Genomic DNA, 21,975 nt, shown 5'->3' with positions numbered 1-21,975 from the left:
TTGAAAAGAAGAACACTTTATACAAAACAATAAACATACCCAAGTAAAAGTGCAATTACAGACTTTCAAGAATACTCAAGTACAAATCCTTGAAAAACTGACTCAATTACAGTACTACAATACAATCAAACTTTTATTGTCCATTAATTGCTCAACGGAAATGATCTCTCAGTCAGTGCAGCGTGATTGAAGCCATTGGGGGTTAAGTGCCTTGCTCAAGGGCACAGTGGAAGGTACTTTTGAATGTGATGCCAGCAACCCTCTAGTGGCTGGCTCCCATCAGGCTCACGCCCTCCCGTCTGCACCGGGGATCGGACCAGCAGCCTGGCTGGCCACTCTAACCATGAGGCTACAGTACCTGCCAGCCCAATGGTCCAATCTGCCGTAATATTTATTACTTTCCACCTCTGCTATATATGTATGTGTGTGTAGTGTGTAGTATGGATGGTGTAGAAAGTTCCTTTAGATGCAGGTGAACAGCATTAGCTATTCATCATTTTTAAAGCCTGGAGGTAGAAGCTGTCTCGGAACCTGTTAGACCGAGACCAGACACTCTGGTACCATCTGCCAGACGGTAGAAGAGATAACAGGCTGTGGCTGGGGTAGCTTGGTGATCTTCTGGGCCTTCCTCAGATATCGCCTGGTGTAGATGTCCTGTACGGCTGGGAGCTCACCCCCAGTAATGTGACTGTCCAGTGTTCACCTCCCTCTGTAGAGCCTTGCGGTCAAGGGCAGTGAGGCAGCCAGACAGGGTGCTCTCAATAGTACATCTGTTGATGGGTGAGGATCTGATGGGCCATGCTAGATTTCTTAAGCCACCTGAGGAAGGACAGGCGTATGTGGGCTGTATTCTGTTAGTGTTGAAAAGAGAAAATTGTGTGCAGTTTACATGACAATGACCCACTTATAAAACATATACTTTCTCTCTCTCTCACTCTCACACACACACACACACACACACACACACACACACACACACACACACACACACACACACACACACACACACACACACACACACACACACACACCTGTCTGCACAGCAACCATTATGCCAACCCTATTATAATCTGCTGTCTGTTTCTCCATCAGCTAAAAGGGCCCTGTCTCCTGTAGAAGTACCATACAGCAGGTCCTTGCCGGTAGTTAGGATTTGTAATTGTTGATGTTGTATGAAAAAGACTGAATCAAGGGAACTTCACACATATGGCATTTCCTCTAATTGTCCTCTAATTGGACACTGCCCCCTAGTGGATAGCTGAGGGAGATGGCCAGTGAGTTAGTCTTCTTTTCTGTCTCCAACAGGGAAGAGTGGTGCTGCTGCATGTATGCTTCCCCATTTTGAAAAGTACTGTATGTTGGCTCTTGCCGTGAGGTTTGAATTATAATCTACTGTCAAGTGGTGTTTCTATTTGATCAATCTGTTTTCATTGCTTACATAACATCAGTATGTAAGCAATGAAATTTGTTGTGAAATAATCACAACAAATATGAGCTCAAATGATCCGATTTTATTATTGATGATCAATGCTTGACCTTCTTTGCGCAGCATCCAAAGCAGAAGGCCTGTACGGCGGCAGCAGCGAAGCGGCGTGCAAAGCCAGGCTTCTTGGACTTTTGTACAGCTGGAGCATCAGCTGAAACAACGAGAGTGAGTGACTAGACAGTGATGATTAGGATACTCTGATATTCAACAAGAACACCTAGGCTATATCTCCCCCATTCTCTAGCTGCTGAATTCACATCTTTCTTATCTTTTGTCATGGAAGAGTGTTAACTTACCAGGAATTGGTGCCACTGAAGCAAATTAGGGACAATATACAAATAATATTAATATCCCCCTTATAACAAAACACAGTAAAAGTAGAAATAGAGATTCATCACTGAGATTTCTGTACAAGTTTACATTTGGTAAGTGTTCTATTACTTTTCCCTTGCAAGACTTTCCTTTGGATTTCAGGGGTATCTTCAGCTCCTGAGAATCACAGAAGCACATTAAGCAACATTACACCAGGAATACAATGACAATCATTTGACATATGACTTGTATGGTATTCTCTGAAGAAAACACTTCAATGTGTACTGTAATTCTGTGTTGGAGGATGGTGATGTGATACCTTAACAGCGGGCCCAACAGCCTACGTCTGCCAGAGGCATGGGCAGAATGTGTGGAAGCAGCCCACCTCTGTGCTCTCAGCCCTGGTCTGGGTCTCTGGAGTGGTAGCCCTGCTGTTAGTGGTGGTGGAGCTGGTAGAGCTGGAGTTAAAGGTGGTCATGGTGTCATATGACCTCATATCAGTCATAGACTCCACAATGGGGATGAACTCCAAGGCAGCATAGTGGCTGTGCTCTGGAATTGCGGAAACCTCCAACACAGTTCTGGAAGCTTCAGCTCTGGAATCCCCCTGTCCCCCTGTCTGTGGGACTGACACAGTAGGAGGGGTCCACTCAGAGCCTATGGAGCCAGACGTTTCTGAGATGGTTCCCTCTGTGTCATCACTACGAAGCAGCAGCATGTCCATGCTGAATTCAGCCAAGCCGAACTGCTGGTTGACGGTGAAGAGCCCTTCCACGCTGGAGACCTCCGATTCCTCCACCACGGCGTCACGCTCTTGAGCTGAAAAAGCACAAGGCACTTTTTCATCATACACACATTTGGGAGGGACAGCATTATACTAAACACGTAGGTGTACACCGTCTTCAAAAAACATATAACAGCAAAACATTGCCAATTGTAGTCCACCATGTAGAATACTATCCTATGAAATCAATACAGTTGATTTTTTCAAGTCGGTACGTCACACTCACAAATCATCATAGCTATTTTGACTGGGCCACACTGAAGAAAATGTAAATGTTTTAAAGATTATACATGGGTGGTGTCCTGTCATTTTCAGAAGGAGTTTATCCAACCTTACTAAACTCTCCAAGGAGACACCACTAGGTGGTGCTAGACCCACACACACACGCCACAAATTGGAGCAGCTCTTCCACCCAGCAATGTATTCATCTGACCAGAGATTATACCACATTGTAAAAGATCAATCAATTGAAGTTTTTTTCATAAACTGAATAACTATCTCCAACTATCTTAAGAGGTACAGTAATTCTTTACTAGCACTAACTGAAAAGGCATAGTTACACACAACCCAGAGTTTGTCTCAAGGGTTAAGATCTGGCTTGATTGACCTGGGTCACATGTCCTTCCTTATTGGATTCACATGACATTCCCAGATATTGCAAAGACACGTGATGACATACTTGGTGGAATGCATTGCAGAGGGGGTCATTGTTCATGTTTGAATAAAACAGAACAAAACTATGTTATTCTGTCCAACAATGACTGAGTAAGCTCAACAATCTGTCTTTTATATTACAAGAAATATTTCACCTATTCACCCTTTTCAGAGAGTCCAGAGTCTCATCTCACGATTGAGAGTCTGACTTCATTAGACTTATTTAACCCTGAAGTAAACTATCAGGGAGAATGAGCTTTACAACATACTGTATATGCTGTGTCATGAAGAGGCAAGTGTGAATATGTAATTGTCCTGCGAAACCTGTTGTGCTTGCATTCATATCTCACAGCACACCCACTGTAATTCTACCGGCTGGGACTTAATATTTCTGGTACCTACACGCCTTAATGATTGAGGTGGAATGGGAACTCAAGGTCTTAATGGAGCCTAAGTGTTTGCAGAGGGAAATATATTGTTGAGAGTCTCAAGTCTCAACTCCACTTCAGGTTTGGTACATGCCTAACCTTGTTGAGGCCTAGATCGGAGTGCCAGGGGAAATCCTTTGCAGAAAGTTGCTACAAAGGGGTGGAAACGCACAATTGATCAAACCAATCAAAAACCTCATCAATTCGATTTTGTGTACAGACCACACTTCTGGCAAAACAAAACTCAGTTTTTCCTTGAGGTTTTCTTCCATTTACTTAAATGTTGCAAGCTAGCATAGGCAGCAACTCTCTGCAAAATAGTCCTACCCAGTTGGAAAAGACAACGGGGGGGGGTTGTAAAATCCCATGGATTTGCGATCCCGTTTTCCAGGTTCAAGCCAGCCCCAGGTGGGTCATCTAAGGTGTTTGTGAGAACAATGTGATTTGGAGGTATGGCTACACGAGACTAGTACAGGCCCAACCAAAGAGTTTTTCCCTACACTTCCTGAACAAAAGCCCAGAGCTCTAACAGTGAGTCCCCTAGTCTCTATTTTAGGTTGAATGCAGAAAGTGTCACTGAGGTCAATCTCCATTATCATAGTGGTGCTGAGGTCAGCACACTCTCCCTCTACCTCTCTCTCTCTTTCTCTGTGTGTGTATGTGTGTTATACACTACTCCAACCTCTAATCTAAGAAGCGTAAATACAACCAGCAGCAATAAATGACCAGAAGATAAAACATCCGAGAGATGGTGTCCTAGTTCCTGTACCATCCCATAATGCTAGAACTAAGATGGGGGGGGGGGGATCGCTGTGGTGATTTCACAATTCACATGATAGTCATTTGATCAGACACTCGTGTACCACTGCAGCATGCTAGTCAGGCTGGCCCCATTATCTTCACCTTGTTTGCTCTCTAAAACAGGCACCCCCAGGCTTATTGTATTGCATCACGGGACTGTAGACTGTTCTGCTACTGTTCGTGGGGACTGTGCTCCATTCTGTTACTGTTGAAGCCCAGACAAGGGCGTTTTGACCCGACCCTTATCTGATAAGATAAGTATTGACGTGCAGTCAGTCAACTCCTGACAAGCACACATCAGATAAGTATACTCTGAGGTGCTTTGCCAGTTCACCATTCCAAATACAAATACACCCATTCTATTTGCTCCTATAAGCATGCTTAAGTTCAGTGCATACATTCATGTCAGTCACAAACTGTAGCATTTCTAAGTTGCCTGTACTTTCTGTTGAACCTTATCTGGACCACTGCTCTCACTCTGATAATGCTCTTCCGCTAGTATGACTGCACGTCTATGGTGAGTAGGTCAAACCTGGGCTATATTTGTACAACTGGCCTCGTGGTGAGACTAAACCAAATTCACATCTGTTGTGTACCATATGACAAAGCAGGCCAGGTGACCCTTTTGAAAAATCCCCTGTAAATTCTGACCTAACAACTGAACCACATTTGAGGCAGATTTAGTCCAAATTGAGATTGATGCAAGTGGCAGTTGAACACAATGAAGAGCATGCCTAGGAAACAGTACTTGTAATGTTTATAGTGTCATTTAATTATTATTATAATTTTTTTTTAAAACTCACTTATTCTAAATCTCCAGCCCAGGCAGAGGACTGGTCCATTGAAAGCTCTGCTGTATTCTATTGCGTAGTCAATGGTATGACTACTTCTATGGACGCCTGATACAATCAACAGGCCTGAATGAGATGCATGTTTATCTGTGTATTCTGATAGCTACCCACATTCTCCAAACAACGCTAGAATGAACTTAGACAAATCAAATATACTTGACTTTTAATGCATAATGAAAAGAAATACATTTAGATACAGTTCAGACTACACTTTAACAGTAGAAACATAAATAGGGTTTCAAAGTGTTTTTCTAAAGACTATAAACTTAAACAGGATATACACCGCTATTTAGGTTTGAAAACTGACATGGACAACAAGAGAATACAGAAAGTGACATACAAGTTCATATACTGTTTTACTGTGCAGGGAATACTTTGAAGGTTTAACATACAAGAGACCAGGGGAAATCAATCGATAAACTGAAGCTACAAGACCAATAGCATTTTTAATCTCTTTAAAAGGGAGACGGGCAAGGAGGTCAAATGTTCATATATAACTTGGGTTTGGGTGTCTGTCTCTAGACATGTATTTCAATTGCATACACATGGGATCTTCAAAATGGGATACTTTCATGGATACACTTGACCTGACATGTTTCTGTCCATCTGTCTCAGAGACCATTAAAGATCACTAGACGCCCAAGCTCTTCTTACTCTTGGCCTGCCGCACCTCCTCCATCAAGTCTTTCAGATACTGGATCTCCTTGGCGATGGAGTCTGCCTTCTCCTCCAGCACATGGTTCCTCTGCTCCAGCTCTGCGCACTCCTCAGCCAGGGCATCCTGCTCCACCCTCTTCTTCTGCCGGTAACGGGTGGCCGCCGTCTTGTTCTGCTCCATCTTCTTCAGCTTCTTCTCTTTCGGTGGGGCTCCTCCGCCCAGGGAGGATTTCATTTTCCCACTGGCGGGTGACTCTGGGTTGGGTTTACTAGACTTGGGGGTAGGGTAGGGTCTGCTCCTGGGGGACCTAGATGATGTTGTGGAGGGGGAGGTGCAGGAAGTGGAGTTGATGCCACTGTCGCTATCAGAGTGGATGTCTGGGATGGTTACAGTGGTGGCAACCGCGACCTCCTCTTTAGGGGACAGGAGGAGGACAATGCGGGTTGGGGAGAGAGAGAGAACGATTCTGGGGACCTGGGCCACCTCGGCGGGAACCAGGGGTTTGTACTCACACTCAGAGACGTCTACCTCGCTGCCCAGGTCGAGAGTGAAGGTGGGGAGAATTGAGGGGGAGGGGGCCGGGGAGACTGGCTCAGATTTGATCTCCAGCTCCTCCTGGGGCTCTGGGACACACAGGGGAGGGGAGTGGACTTCCTGTGGTTGGTCATCGGGGAGTGTGGGAAGGAGGGACTCAGTGGTAGGGACTGGCAGTAACATTAGGTCACCAGGTGTAGGGAGAGTGGGGAGGGGGAGGGAGTCCAACTCCATGTGACACTCAAGGGAGGCAATGAGATCTTCAGGGGAGCTGGGGGACTCGTCTGGGCTGCAGGAACCGATGAGGGAGTCCAGGTCAAACTCACTCAGGTCGACCCTCTCTGCCATCCAGTCCATGCCAGAAAAGGCATCCTCTGTGGAGGGTGGCAAAAGAGGTTAATCAACTGTTCACTTCAATGACAACGCAAATGTAGGACAATATTCCAACTTGACTTTTGTATTTGTGGGTGTCAGTGGGTGCCTATCTTGTGTTTCAAATGTTCATGGACTGAGCAATCTACTGTCAGCTACCACTGAAAAACGCAAAAGGAGGTCATGGAAATACTAATTAGCACAGTAATTGCTTAGGGACTACTGAGCACTGTGGACCAGTTAGTGTGTGTGTGTGTGTGTGTGTGTGTGTGTGTGTGTGTGGGACTGGGGAGTGTGTTCCTCACCTTTGCCGTCGTCTGCACCAATGTGGGAGTGGCCCAGCTCGTCAACAGACAGCCAAGGTAGGGACAGCAAGTCTTCTGCCTCGGCCTTGTCGCCCTGGAAGAGCAAGGAAGGCGGAGAGGGAGGAGGGGAAAGGTGGGGGAGTGGAGAAGAGGAAGAAGATGACGATGAGAGGGGCGAAGCCCCCCCCTCTATGGAGGCTACTTCTTCTTCATCTGGGTGGAGCAGTGACCCCATGGGGTCAGCCATGGGAGAGGAAGGCCCCCAGAGTAGGGCCTCCATGTCTTCCAGGCCAAACTGTGAGCTCATCATCATCATAGTCATAGTATTTGACTTTGGTCACAAGGGGTTTTGATAGTAGAGTTGGGAACCGAGTGCGGAGCGGTTCTTTTATGCTGTCGACTACAGCAGTGTTGAGGGTTGCCACAAAGGACCTGGAGGGAAGATGGGAGAGGAAAACACATAGGTGAGCTCTCCATCAATTCATCATTTGATTGTTACACAACACAAGTTAGGTCGATTTTATTATTCCTGCTTTAAATAAATTAAGTATCTGACATGCAGGGGGGGGGATAGCTTGGATCACGTGGATTAACATAATTGACAGTCATAACTTCGGAGGTTTAACACGATCTGCGATGTTTTGGAGCACAACACCGCCCCCTTCGCAAAGTGCATCTCCATTACTGGCAATGACCAGGTCCTGTACTAAACCCCGCCTTTGTCTTGACTCCTGCTGCCGTCACGGCAGATTGGTTACCACAGAAACCGTGATCTCTCTCAGTGTCTAGCGAATGAGCTGGCTGCTTCCCCTTCCCTTCCCTTCCCCCCTCAACATAACACGCACATTTTTGTTCTCACTCCCGCCCTAAACATTAGTTTAGCCGCCATTTTGTCAAGACACAATCACGAACCATTTTAGAATGGCCACGTTGCCATTCGATGTAACTTGCCAGATGCATTCGTGACACATTGAATAACCAGACAGCAGTGATTACAATGTGACCTTCTAGGAAGGAAAGTCTGTGCGACCCACAAAGTAACAATTTGACACGGATAACGTCACGGAATTTCATCGCAATCAATCACTGTAATCTGACACTCCCGGAAAGACAGCTGTCAAACTCGACCGGTGTTGGCTCGAAATTATACTCCTAAATAAATGAAATGGAGCAAACGTGAACATAAGCTAAACAATTTTGACATTTGGCAAATTTTAATAGCTAGCAAATGGTCTGAGGTTCAGAACGCGCGGACACTGATCTAGCTAGGTGGCTAAAGTCACAGGCTAGCCAGTAGCTAGCCAACAATAGAATCGTTTTAAAATGTACACTTACGTCATTTTGCCAAATATAATGTTATCCAGTGCACTAGGTTGATGCACTGTTAGGGTTGCCGCTGCTAGATTGCCGCTGCGTTAAACTGCCATTTCGCCCAAAGGGAGCTGTCACTTGAAATCGGACGGTTGTGTAGTTAGAGAAAAATGGCGCTGTCAAGGGCGCGGCGCAACTATACAAGTCGGGAAGGACCTACAATATCCCTCCGCAGTGTATTCTTTCTATATCACTCCGCACATGCCTAGAATGCGGAATAAGTCTATGCTTGAGGTCATGCCAAACCTCCATAACAGTGTTCGAGACGGTGTTTCATTCCACTAAATAATTATAAAAGTCAATCAATCAATTCTGCCTGGCCTCTATTCCCCCATTTCTGTTCTATTCTATTCTATTAGACCATGCTGATAGTCTTGATCTATCAGGATTCACTGTGATTTCATAAGGACATCATGACAATAAAATGTTTATTGCAAAAGTTTATTACAACCTTTAACTCTAATAATTTACATTATAAGTGCCAATGTATTCACAACTGCTCACGCAGCGCAGATACATATTTACCAGTTTTACCATTAGATTCTTATCAAATGTAAATATAATTTTCCCACTTAAAACATTTACTGTCCCACTCATACACCCTGGCAGGTACAGTATAACCACATGCTTGCACGCACATGTGATGCGCGTACACACACACACACACACACACACACACACACACACACACACACACACACACACACACATACACACACACGCACACACACATCCAAAGACGCACACACACACACACACACTTCTGTCCTTCTCAGAGCTGACTGGTCGCCATAGAAAATATCTTCCAGATTTGATTCAGTTCATCTAGTCCCTGCTGCAGCTCCTGGGCCACACTGCGGACTCTGTTGGCAAACTTAGTCTCTATGTTCTTTTTCAACCTCTGGCAGTTCTTTTCGGTGAAAAAGAAGTCCAATTCCCTCGCAAACGCCTGCAGATGTCTCTCAGATGACGTGCCTGTACAGGTATATGTGGTCTTTCCCATAACCTTGTATCCACTGCTGCGATGCACACTCTGCGCCACATTGGCCATTCTCAGCGCTTCAGGGTCGGCACCGCCTCTCTGGAGCCTGGAGACATCGTGCCGCCTCAGCTCGTCCATCCCAGAGCGGATGAAGAACAGACAGCGTTCCACGTCCACGATGTCGACCTGGTAGGCTTGCACCACCTTGTCCACCCTCTGCCGGTCCACAATGTTGGACTTCTTGCTGGCCATGGCTGCTTTGGCGCCCATACCGCCAGCGGAAGCCACCATGCCTGCCCCTACTGCTGTGGCAATCAGGGAGGCGCCCATGGTGATGGGGGCAAGGGCGATGCCCACCACTGCTGCTACCCCTCCTACAGCGCCTGTGGTGCCCCCGGCGATGCCCATGGTTTTCTTTTTTTTCCCCACCTTGTCCAGAACGTTGCCGATGCCGTGGAACTCAGAGATGTGGCCGCGCAGAGAGTCACTGCGTGTGATCAGCAGGATGTTGAAGAGACAGAGGCCCTTCTTCACATGGAGGGCCCTCTGATTGAAGTCCCTGTTGAAGGAATGGATGACATCATAATGGATGACATTATAGAACAGGATACAGACCAGCCATCTCTGATGTCTCTTACAGCCATGGTCATCCTTATTGTCAAATGCTATGTTGTGAGAAGTGGCGCGTCTTACTCAAGCAAAAACACTGATTACTCATGTGGTGCAATAGTTGGTGGGAGTCCAACTGGATGTTTTTTTTCTCCATAGTTGGCTGTTGTCATGATCAAAGCGCTCTGCCAGAAGTGGTTTAGTAACCGCATGTTAAGTGGTTAGTCTGGTCTCACCTGGTTTCCTCTGCGATGCTGAGGCCATAGAGTGAAGGTGGGATGCTATCCCAGTCTAAAAGAAAACCACAGTAGACAAATATTTAGATACAAGAGGATGGTAATACTCTATCAATGAATTATCATTTGGTAATGCATTGAATCCCAGGGGATGTAAGAGCTAAAAACAAATATGATGCAATATTATTATAATGTAACTTACTTCCCACAGTCCTCAACCATCTCATCAGCATGTCAAACTCCTAAGAACAAACAGAAACAGGTGTCTCGATCATAAGCAAAGAGGTTTCAACAATGTGATCATTGTTTGCTTTCAAAACACTACACTTGGCAATGGCTTCAATACCAAGTTTCGTTGAGGTAGCTGCAACATCTCAATTGTAAGTGGAGGGTGAAATCAGTGCCTTTGGTGCTATTTGGTCTACCATTTAGTGTTACTTGAAATATGCAAATAGTGGATGTCAACAGCAGCAAACAGTTTGAAATCCTCATCTAAAGCTTGACTCCAGCTCAGGTAGTGGGAGCCACAGTGCTGACAGGAACAGGAAATTGTTCTGCCACTCAAGCTACTGTATCACTCTGACAGTCTATCCACTTCAGACTTTACCTCTGTATTCTCAGTGATTTGGGGTCGTGGTGGGAAGCCGGTTTCCTGATAGTGTGTTCCAGATTGTGACTCTGCATGGGTTAATAGCCGCTGCTGAGTTTGACAAGTTTTGTAAATACTCTCAGATGGTTTGAACTGAAATGAAAGAAAATGATAGACAATTCATAAATCATGCATTAGTTAATTTGTGTTAGCTGAGTATGTGTGTATGTCCACATCATAGGAGTGCAATGTCTTCCCATATGTGTGTGTGTGTATGTGTGTGTGTGTGTGTGTGTGTGTGTGTGTGTGTGTGTGTGTGTGTGCGTGTGCGTGTGTGTGTGTGTGTGTGAGAGACTAAAATCTTAAAAACCTCTCCTTTTAACGTCCCTAATAATGTCCCTAATAATTCACTCAGATCTGAAGTTAGTATATTTGTGATGTATGTGTGTGTCTCACACCTGTTGACCCTTATCCTCCGGCAGTAATTCCAGATATGGAGGATCTTCAATGTCGTTGTACAGTGATTCTGTATGGTATACCATGGGTGGGAATGAGATGGATGGTCTGCCTGCAGGTGGAGGTGGTGGGGTGAACAAGGGTGGGGGTGGGATTGGAAGACGGCCTGGCGTGGAGTTTCCTCTTGTGTTGGACGGCTGCAGAATAGAAACAGATTGTCAACCAACACTATTATGCAATGCTATTCTGTTGCTGCAATGTCAATGGCTCACGGCAACATGATAGACTTGTTTACCAGATGGGGAACACCATGAATTTTTTTGTATGGTTTTCCTCATACTGATATATTCCCACCATCTATGAATCTTATAATTAATCTTACAAATTCGCTTTCATGTCGTCACGGTGATGAAGAAGAGTAAAAAGTCACCTCGGTAGGAGTGTCATGACTTGTTCGTAGGACAGGAGCGGACAGACGTCTGGCAGAAATAGGAGGAGGCTGTCTGTCTTTATACGTGGTCAGGTAGCGCTCTGAACTCTGTTGTTTCTGTCAAACAAGGGATCAATGACTTTGATAACTCAGGCTAACAATGATACGGTGAACAGATATATCCCACCGTATGCAACATCAAGAACACACAATACAATAGAAGTGTTCCAACTAATTTGGCGTAGCTGATGGCTCACCAAGACAACAGGTCGTATAAAAGATTTCATAACCATAAGGGGACTACCTGGTGAGAGTTATAGGAGCATCTATGCTGTAAATATGACACATATAACCTCTCCTGAACCTGTCCTCGACTCTTACAAGAGAGGGTGGAGTATTTTTTCCAGAACACTGTACAGTATGTGGGTTGTTATAAGTGGCTTTTGTTCTTTTGTCCTCTCACCTGCAGTGCTGGTTCCAGTTGTGGGGGTGTGGTGGTTTCATACCCTAGGGGCGAGATGGACAAGGTGCGCGAAGGGGGACGTGTTGGCCTCTGGGTCCATGGAGAGTGAGAAGGCTTGACATTGCCTGTTTCTGACGGCTGGTGTATACACAAAAAATGCAGGGAGGAGAATAGCAGTATAAATACAAAGACATAAACTAGATAAGAAAATAACAGAAGATTGATACAAGATTGATTGAAGATTGATGTTTATAACAGGACATTATCTCCCTCGTGCTGCTGATATTGAGTGCTTATGAACCCTAACTTACCTTTACACCCAAGGTCCTGTTGTCATAGATCGCAGTGGCGTTCAGGGTCTTTGTTTTAGGTGGGACTGGGGGTCCGCGAACAGAGACAGGTGTCTGATTATGCATTTGGGGTCTACCCTCAATGGAGCCCTACCAATACAAAGACAGGAGAGATTTCTCATTGACATAAACTGCATTTACAAAACATTGATATAGAGCAAAGGTTTAGGCTTAAGTCTACACAATCTCATACTCTCTCACCTGAGTTTTCGGATCCATCTGTGGAAGCGTTCTCTCGTACTCTGAGGAGGAGCGGGATAAAGTGGATGGAGAGGGTCGCTCAGGACATGCGGGAGGAAGAGGGGAGGGTGCCCTCTCTCCATAGCATGTGTCCAGAGGCTGTTGAACCACAAAGAAGAGAAGTGAGTAGAAGCTTCTGACGCTACAATATCAGTGCTGGCTAAGATATGTGGTTGTAATGTTTACCTTCACAGTCGTTGTTTTAGAGGTTCTGCAGTTGTCATAGTCTCCACAAGCAGCCACAGAGGGGCTTAAGTAGGAAGTCACCTTCCTGCTCTTTGGAGGAATAGGAGGGGGGTGAACGGGACGGGGGGTCTGATAGGCTGTAGGGAACCCAGGCTGCTTGGAACTCTGCGGAAATAACAATAGTTTTATTAAAGAGCTATATGAAACTCATGAAGCTACACTTCAAGTCTATTTTCACAGTTGCAGTGTTTTACAACACAGCCCGCATAGAACATTACCTGTGATGTATTTCCATCTTGAGTACCTGAGTCGAGGAGGACAGGCGAGGAGGATAGGTCATATGAACCTGTGGTAGTGGACTTCACCAAAGACTTTTTCAGTTTTGAAGGCTGTGGAGAGTGAATATCAAAAAATTTATAAAATGTACAGTATGTAAAATGTCAATGTAATGTCAAGGTTTTCTCTGAAATATACTGTAGATCATTCTCTTCAGTGTAGGTATGTGAGAGTGAGAGGGAAACAAAAATTGCATCACACTTTTCCCAAGTGAAGAATGCTGTGTGTTTTTTTTACACTAAAAGTTGGTGCTGTTCCCGTGATGACACACAGACATCATTTCAGGTGCTGTACCCTTATGAGGAGGAAGGTACTCTTATCAACATTCCTTTTTGGTTATGGGAAATGTTATACCTGCTAACAGCAACATGAGAGCCAAAACCAACCTTACAAAATACACCTGACACTGGATTGACATTACAGGAAGAAGTTACAAATTATGTTGGGTTTGTAGATTCTGTCTCGTCATTAATTTTAGGAAGTCTGCTGCACTGGACGTGTGACTTGATGAACATTATTCACAACATATCAACTTAAATCAGCGAATGATTTGTATCGGCTAGGGCTCTGACATGCTGCTTTGTTTCTCTAATAATAATAACACTGGTTTGTCCTGTTTCCTCAGCCTTTACATGACGACGGGGCTCTTCTTTTGTATCTATGGTATTTACATTATGCAACTCGGCACATCATGGGTGCATTTGTAGATTTGGGCTGTTTTGATCAGTACACTACTAAATAGCACAAAAACAGTGCTAGTGAGTACCAAAAATGGGTTCTACATTTACATTTAGATTTAAGTCATTTAGCAGATGCTTTTATCCAAAGCGACTTACAATAAGTACATTTGTCTATGTAAGTGAATCAACTATACAGCAGTCGTCGTAAGTAAAACCTATGATAAGAACAAGTGCCATCAGCAGTCACAGTGCTTTTTTCATTTGTCCCTGTAGGTGAACCCTTTTTGGTGCTTTGTAGAACCGTTTTATAGTGGTTATATGTATAACCCTTTACAAGCGGTTCTACCTAGAACCCCTTGTAGATGGTTCTTTATGAGAGGATTCTATATAGCACCAAAAAGAGTTCTATGCTTTGATACATATAAGAAACCCTTAAAAGTTCTTTATAGAACCATTTAACCATCTAATGAAAGAACCATAGGGGGTTCTTAGAATGGTTCCCATTTATAATCTAAGCAACATTTCATTGTTCTATCTGATTTATATTTTATTTTTAACAAGTAGCCCAGCTTCAGGAGGATTGCAAGCAATTTCACATTGGCAGATCACAACATATCTCAGAGTTAAAAACTACAAGATACCTCAAAGGTGAATGACCTTGTGTAATTATAAGAAGGGGGCTGCAGAGATAGACTTGCACACACTTCACTTTTCTAAGGGTGTAGCCAGTGCCTGTTCAACAGAAGAACCATCTCCCAGCAAGTAGTAAAATTCACAGTAGTAAAGAACCCTCTCTGATGTACCAAGAACCAGAAATAGTTATTTGTGTGGAAACAGTTCTACATAAAACCATCACCCATGACAAAGAACCCTCTGCTTTTCCCTCAAAGAAAATATGATTTTACTGTAAATGCCAATGTCTTTATAATCAAAAGTATTTCATGTAATTTACGTTTATCGATTCTATCAAAAGATTAATTCATTCATCTGAATTATTCTTTTAAACATTAATTAACATTCTCATAAACATTGTAAAATGTTCCTGCATTTGAATGAATTTGATGTAAGTTGTAAGGTGTCACACATTTTTGGCTAAATGCTGAAGTAATCTGAAGAACAAATTGATGGAAGTGAAATCACTTGCATCTTTCTGACATGTGGATGAACACCTCAGCATTAAAACCACTTTGTTGTTAAAATAGATGGTCATTTTTATAAAAAAAAAAAAAAAATTAAACTAAATGTATCCAAATTAGATATAGCTTACAGTCATGTTTTCAGTACTGAAGTTGGTTTTAGTCATCCCCTCTGTCTCTCTCGTCTTCCTGGTCTCTCTCGTCTTCAACGCTCGAAACCTCTCTTTCTCTTGCAGTCACATGCTCTTAAACCTGTAACGTTAAGGGAGGCTATGATGTCTGTACCTCTTTGTCTCTCACACCTTTTTGACCTCACATAGGTGTGCGTGCACTGGTGCATGGGGACAACAAAGATTCTGTGAGGGGTGGATCTTACTGTGCCACTTCACAGACAGACAGACAGACATACATATCTCCTCAGAGGAGAGACTCTCAGGCTGTTTCCTCATTCCTCTGCATGAAGCTGGAAGGTTGAGGTTGACTGAAAACATGAAGAAATCTTAACACTCCATAAGACATTTCGAATTGTGCAAGATTTACTACTATTTTCCACCCCAAAATTCCCCTATGTAGTTTCCCTGTAATGACACGGCAACCTATGCATAACCTGAGTGAGTCTGGAATAACTTATATCGGTCCTTCCAGACACCTTTCATTGATATATGATATCTATATCTAAGTATCTATGTTACATCAGATCCATGTATTATGGTAATCCGTAATAATTTCCATTCATGAAACTACTTTAGAACAAAATATAGTGTCCATATGTTTCACATATTTGTCATATTTTGATAAGACTCCCCCTCACCGGACTGTGTCAACCTCTCTTGGTTCTTTTGGTGGTAGGCAGTGTTGGATTTTCGCCAAACATAGTGGTTTTGATTGTGACCAAAAAGGTACATTTTGGACTCATCTGTCCAGAGAACGGACTTCCAGAAACCTTCGGTGTTATCAAGGTGGTCTCTGGCAAAGTTAAGATGGGCAGTTTGGTTCTTTTTTTGACAGCAGAGGCTTCTTCCTAGCAACCCTCCCATGAATGCCATTTCGATTCAGTGTTCTTCTTATTGTTGAAGCATGCACAGTTACCTGAGATGCAGCAAGGGAGGTCTGCAAATTCTAGATGTTATGTTTGGGTTGACTTTTACCTGATGTATTATTGACTTTTGTTGACTTTTACCTGATGTATTATTGACTTTTGTTGACTTTTACCTGTAGTATTACCACATTATGTGATTCAAATTCCCTAAAATCCCCATTGCATTGATTGATAACAACACAGACAGTGTATGTGTAACCTATGATCAATATTCGCAGGATCGGTCAAGAAGGGTCAAGATGGGATTGATAGTTCATTATGTTTTTTTTTTAATAATCCAATGGTCAACTGACTGCTTTCTGTAACAGCAGTTGGCTAATTTGAAGGTTAATATAATCATTGTCATTGCAAATTGAGGAAGCAACCAACTATCTCGTGACTCCTGCGACATGACTTGTCAAGTGCGCAATGTTTCTAATTTAAAATGATGGACACTTATTTGAACCAATGAAACTGTATTGTTCCCATGTTCTGTCCAATCAGGATAAGACCGAGTGAAGAAAATCGAGTGAGTGCGAAAAATACCGAAAGGCATTTACGGATATAACGGAGCTTTACTGCTTAGATTTGGAAGACAACTCATCACCAACTTGGTTACACGAAGACAGAATATGATTCTACTTAAGATATGTTATGTCACTGTCGCGCTGTTAATAGCGCACAGCGCTGCTATTGTAAGGTAATTTATTTATTTGTTTGACATCTGCTTTTTTCCTGGAAACTTTGAAATAAGAGTGATCTAAGTTAAGCTTCCGTGTGACCAATATTGAAGTTGCCTCTAATTATTTGGCGTTATTCTGTTCCTGATTTGAAAAAGATGCATGTTTGCATCTCGACATATGTTTACCATGTGTACATGTGCACACAATGTTTGCATAACATTGGCATGGTCGTTTAACGTTTTACCCTCTTCTAAGGTGCAATTCAAGTGTATTTATTTCGATGCAATATTCATAATGAAGCAACAGTATATAGCACTTGATTGATTTGCAATCAAAATGTAAATAATAAAGTCGACGCAGCTGTAGCCTATACCTCAGGAAGTAGAGAATGTGAGTTCCTGGGCGTTCTCAATTATGCGTTTCTGATATCTCGACTTATCACCCCAGGATCCCCCTCTTCAAAACGCGGAGTTTGCGCCGCCTGATGAGCGATAATGGGATGACTTTTGAACAACTCAAGTCGATGGCCAAGGCCGCTGGCGAGCAGCCCGACATCACAGCACCGCCCTCCACTACCCCGTCCTCCACAACCCCGTCCCCGAAATTACCAGTGGAGAGACTCACCAACTTCATGGATGTAAGAGGCTATTCATTAAGGTTAACTCAAGTGTTCAACTGAACCTATAGGCTCATGAAACTTCAGCAGTTCAATATAGGCATAACCTCCTGTGCTAAAGAAAGATACTGAAGGTGTTATGTACTTATTTTGTGCTTATGTCATCTCTCCCCAGGCCCAGTACTATGGGGAAATCAGCATAGGTACTCCTCCTCAGGAGTTTACTGTGCTGTTTGACACCGGCTCGTCCAACCTGTGGGTCCCTTCCATCCACTGCTCCTTCCTGGACATTGCCTGCTGTGAGTCAGTCAGTCAGTCTCTCTCTCACTGAGCTCAGCACTCAAAACACTGAGGCCATACCGTAGGATGATTTTTACTTCCTGCTCGAATTTCTTACAGATCCTGTTAATCATTGTGTTGTAGCCCTACAAAGACATGGTGCAAAAGCAAGGGTTTATGTTGTCAGTTCATAGACTCATTTCTGTTGTATGAATCACGTGTCCTATTGTAGGTCCAACTAAACTCTATCCCTCTCCACCTCTGCTCAGGGCTCCACCATCGTTACAACTCCAGGAAGTCAAGCACCTATGTACAGAATGGCACCAAGTTCTCCATCCAGTATGGCAGAGGCAGTCTGTCTGGGTTCATCAGTGGGGACACCGTCTCTGTGAGTGGACGGACACAGTCTTTGTTGCTGTTTTGCATTCCTCTCATGTTAGCGGACAAATAAGCAGCATGTTTGTGCAATTGTTCTGCGGTCCATTTTAAGTGAGACATTTTAGAGCATACTGTACAGTTTGTTCATTGTCTGCAACCTCGCCGTTTTAATTGACACACGTCTGTGTCCGTTTGTCTGCATCCTCCTCTTCCTCCTCCTCCTCTTCCTCCTCTGCCCTTCTCTGCCCTTCTCTCAGGTGGCTGGCCTACCGGTGACTGGACAGCAGTTTGGGGAGGCAGTGACCCAACCTGGCATCACGTTTGCTGTGGCACGCTTCGATGGCATCCTTGGCATGGGCTACCCCACCATATCTGTCGCCAAGGTTACCCCGGTGTTTGACACAGCCATGGCGGCCAAACTTCTGCCTCAGAACATCTTCTCCTTCTACATCAGCAGGTTGGTTTCTGTGCTCCATTCATAGAATATATGCATCTTAAAATAAGTATTTACCTTGGTTTGTGAGGAGACTTTGTTTTGTTTAGTTTCAAACCTTGTTTACTTTTACTTAATAATTCATGGTAGGGCCTCCCTTTGCTCTCAAAACAGCCTCAATTCTTCGTGGCATTGATTCCACAAGATGTTGGAAACATTTCTTTGAGATTCTGGTCCATGATGACATTTATTTACATTTTACATTTATGGCATTTAGCAGACACCTTTATCCAAAGCGACTTACAACAAATACATTTGTTGCATGATTGCGTCACGCAATTCCTGCAGATTTTTCAGGTGCACTTTCAAGCTGTGAATCTCCCGTTCTACCACATCCCAAAGGTGTTCTATTGGGTTCAGATCCGGTGACTGGGAAGGTCACTGAAGAACACTGAACTCATTGTCATGTTCAATGGGTAAACTGTGGCCATGAAGGGATGCACATGGTCAGCAACAATACTCAAATAGGCTGTGGCCCAGAGTGTGCCAGGAAAACATTCCCCAGTGTGTGTGTGTGTGTGTGTATATTATAAAGAGTGAGATGAGATGCGGTGCCACAAACGTTGATCTGATGACACAATAGGCCATATCTCATAAAGGGAAGCTATCTGAAAATCATTTCGGCTACACTTCATAACGGGAGGCTATATTCTTGAAACCCCAACAACTCATCTGCAATTTTAATTATTTGAAGTAGCCTATTGATATGAACTATTGCGTCAACACTTTTTTTTACATAAGGCCCTGGCCCCTAGTACGTCGTGTTCTCTCAGGCACCGAGCTTTACACGGAAACCAGACCGGCCGCACATGCGTCAACGAGCGTGTGTGATTGGCACAGAGCATCTCAAATAGAACCAGTTTCTATTTGAGATGCAGACGGAAAAAAAGAGACGCTTGCAGAAGCACGCAGGCGGTGTGCATGAAATTATTGGAAAGAATGAGAGCATTGAAGAACTTCATGCTTGCATGTTGTTGGTACACGTTTGCGGCCAGTGTGGTTCTCGTGTTACCGAGTGTTTAACCTGTGACCCCCCTCCCCTTCATATCCTCCTCCTTCCCCCCCCCCCCCCCCCCCAGAGACCCAAAAGCTGCAGTAGGGGGTGAGCTGATGCTGGGGGGCACAGACCCTCAGTACTACAGCGGAGAGCTGCACTATGTCAATGTCACACGCAAGGCCTACTGGCAGATCCAGATGAGTGGGTGAGTGGAACAGAACGCTTTCCTTTTAGCCTGGGTCCATGTTGTCTCAAGTCATCTCACTAGTATTGCACGTGGAAATTGTCCATATGAGGCCTCAGGCGATTCAGTTCCCTAGTAGATTAGCATTGAAATGGTGGTTGGATATGATGACATGTTATGGAAACATAGCAGGAGTTTTACCCCCACATTTATATTTGCTCACGTCTCATATGGCAAATGTGGATCATCATACATAGACCTTGACAGTAAAGGTGTATCCAGTCATGATCACCAGTGACGTCATGCCTTGTTTGCTGTGGGTGATGGAAGCTAATTGGTGCTCTGTTCTCCTTGCAGTGTCGAGGTAGGGAACCAACTGACGTTGTGCAAGAGCGGTTGCCAGGCGATCGTTGACACAGGAACGTCCCTCATGACCGGACCTGTGGCGGAGATCCGTGCGCTGCACAAAGCCATCGGGGCTCTGCCTCTACTGATGGGGGAGGTAGGGACGCGAGGCTGAGAACTCAGTCTACCTTTACCATGATCACACTACCAGGCCGAACCGAACCAAGCTGAGCTGTACTGACCCGGTTACGGCCACCATAGTTGCTGAAACGGTGCTGAAAGGACGATGTGAAAGAAAATACCTGAGCCAGTTCGGGTCGGCACCTAAGTCTACCTGTTGCATGTGTGTAAAGTCTGTACTGTGCTGATCCAGCAACTCTTAATAAATCCTTGACAATCGTATTATTCATTATTGCATTACATGGCATTCAAATGCCCTGAAATTGTAATCTTATTGTTTATTTAATCTACTCATGTGATTTTGAGTTTTTCTGTTAATGAATAACATACTGTTGTCTGCTTCTCCAATCCTAGTATTGGATTGACTGCAAGAAGATTCCATCTCTCCCTGTCATCGCCTTCAACCTGGGAGGGAAGATGTTCAACCTCACTGGGGAGGACTACATCATGAAGGTAACTAACTACACTTCTTGACCAACCATCACGCAGGCCTTACAGTAGGAATCTGTGACTTTTGACAACTAGCTTACTGTAGCCTACATTAAACTCCACAGGGCTGGTTTCTTGGATACAGATTCAACGGAGACTTCCCATTGATGCTTTTTAGTCTAGGAGTGTAGGCTTGAGCACTGTCTGGGTCACCAGGCCATTGAGTTGACCACACAGTATGTGAGACTTGATCAACCATTGAAACTTTTCACTTTTCTTCCCAAACTCTGCAGGAGGCCCAGATGGGAGTTTCCATCTGTCTGTCTGGCTTCATGGCCATGGATATTCCCCCTCCGGCCGGGCCCCTGTGGATTCTGGGAGATGTATTCATCGGGAAGTACTACACGGTGTTTGATAGAGATGCTGACCGTGTGGGATTCGCCCCTGCCAAGTAGAGGAGAGAGGGGACTGACTAACATCGTGTTCCCACAGATCGTACCAAATGAAGGAGGGAACAGTACATTACCAAGAAGAACAAAAACCCCCCAAAAAGATCTAACTTTAAAGGGACCCCTTTGTCTAGTTCCTTGTTTGTGTGCCTGTTTTTCTGTTTGCGAGTCTGAGCTTTTCTAATTGTATAAGAATAAAAAAGCATGCGGTTTTTATTTTTTGCGAATGTAAGACTAATAAGAATGTTCCTGTGCTTTTGGCAAACAACTCATGATCAATGTTGTGAAGTGAAACTGTGATGTTTGAGGAGTTGTAGGCTGGTATTGCGTGAAGTATGTGAAAATGATCTTTCAAGAAGTGTTCATACTGTTGTGTCCTCTCCGGCAATGCAACTCAATTTTCTGTTGGTTAGTAGATTGAGCGCTTATCAGAGAAAATCCATTTCCTCTGTAGGATGGAAGACTAATCTCTCAGGGTGATTTAATGTTCAAAATAACTGATGTCCAGTGAATTTTAATAAATGGTCTGACCACTTCCAGGATGAACTGTAAAATCTCAAGGTTCATGAAATAAACTTTCATTGTGAAACAAATGTGTTGTATGTCTTATTACGA

General features: G+C 44.1%; 3 protein-coding genes across 3 annotated transcripts; 1 reads left to right on the top strand and 2 right to left on the bottom strand.

The window, feature by feature from the left end:
- Nucleotides 1-5,462: 5,462 nt before the first annotated feature.
- Nucleotides 5,463-8,660, bottom strand: atf4b (activating transcription factor 4b). Its single transcript, XM_083677379.1, has 3 exons — nucleotides 8,521-8,660; nucleotides 7,186-7,617; nucleotides 5,463-6,882 (listed from the first exon to the last, which is right to left on the bottom strand). Exons 2-3 carry the CDS (start codon nucleotides 7,505-7,507, stop codon nucleotides 5,948-5,950), a joined length of 1,257 nt encoding a protein of 418 aa, XP_083533505.1. The 5' UTR covers nucleotides 7,508-7,617; nucleotides 8,521-8,660; the 3' UTR covers nucleotides 5,463-5,947.
- Nucleotides 8,661-9,189: 529 nt separating this feature from the next.
- LOC310809195 (uncharacterized protein) lies at nucleotides 9,190-15,571 on the bottom strand. Its single transcript, XM_083676384.1, has 12 exons — nucleotides 15,381-15,571; nucleotides 13,376-13,486; nucleotides 13,098-13,262; nucleotides 12,873-13,010; nucleotides 12,633-12,761; nucleotides 12,322-12,459; nucleotides 11,859-11,975; nucleotides 11,431-11,625; nucleotides 10,991-11,125; nucleotides 10,586-10,625; nucleotides 10,384-10,438; nucleotides 9,190-10,097 (listed from the first exon to the last, which is right to left on the bottom strand). Exons 1-12 carry the CDS (start codon nucleotides 15,414-15,416, stop codon nucleotides 9,329-9,331), a joined length of 2,028 nt encoding a protein of 675 aa, XP_083532510.1. The 5' UTR covers nucleotides 15,417-15,571; the 3' UTR covers nucleotides 9,190-9,328.
- A 1,325-nt stretch (nucleotides 15,572-16,896) lies between these two features.
- On the top strand, nucleotides 16,897-21,953 carry napsa (napsin A aspartic peptidase). The gene is made up of 9 exons (XM_083676632.1): nucleotides 16,897-17,027; nucleotides 17,458-17,647; nucleotides 17,802-17,925; nucleotides 18,175-18,293; nucleotides 18,541-18,740; nucleotides 19,856-19,978; nucleotides 20,315-20,459; nucleotides 20,837-20,935; nucleotides 21,205-21,953. The coding sequence occupies exons 1-9, from the start codon at nucleotides 16,960-16,962 to the stop codon at nucleotides 21,364-21,366; spliced, it is 1,230 nt and encodes a 409-aa protein (XP_083532758.1). The 5' UTR covers nucleotides 16,897-16,959; the 3' UTR covers nucleotides 21,367-21,953.
- Nucleotides 21,954-21,975: the final 22 nt, after the last annotated feature.

The sequence above is a fragment of the Argentina silus genome, assembly GCF_951799395.1.
Source record: "Argentina silus genome assembly, chromosome: 9".
Classification (NCBI taxonomy): Eukaryota; Metazoa; Chordata; class Actinopteri; order Argentiniformes; family Argentinidae; genus Argentina; species Argentina silus.
The sequence above is the reverse complement of the archived record's forward strand: the minus strand, read 5'-3'. Positions and strand labels throughout refer to the sequence as shown.

Bases quoted from the DNA above. Each gene is read 5' to 3' on its own strand.
- atf4b (XM_083677379.1), bottom strand. From the start codon at position 7,507: ATGACTATGATGATGATGAGCTCACAGTTTGGCCTGGAAGACATGGAG. The intron at 6,883-7,185 runs GTGAGGAACACA...CACCCTCCACAG, and splicing joins TGGTGCAGACGACGGCAAAG to AGGATGCCTTTTCTGGCATG.
- napsa (XM_083676632.1), top strand. From the start codon at position 16,960: ATGATTCTACTTAAGATATGTTATGTCACTGTCGCGCTGTTAATAGCG. The intron at 19,979-20,314 runs GTGAGTGGAACA...TTCTCCTTGCAG, and splicing joins TGGCAGATCCAGATGAGTGG to TGTCGAGGTAGGGAACCAAC. The intron at 20,460-20,836 runs GTAGGGACGCGA...CTCCAATCCTAG, and splicing joins TGCCTCTACTGATGGGGGAG to TATTGGATTGACTGCAAGAA.
- LOC310809195 (XM_083676384.1), bottom strand. From the start codon at position 15,416: ATGACTAAAACCAACTTCAGTACTGAAAACATGACT. The intron at 12,762-12,872 runs GTGAGAGAGTAT...TTGTATTGGTAG, and splicing joins AGATGGATCCGAAAACTCAG to GGCTCCATTGAGGGTAGACC. The intron at 11,976-12,321 runs GTGAGAGGACAA...CTTGTTTGACAG, and splicing joins AACTGGAACCAGCACTGCAG to AAACAACAGAGTTCAGAGCG.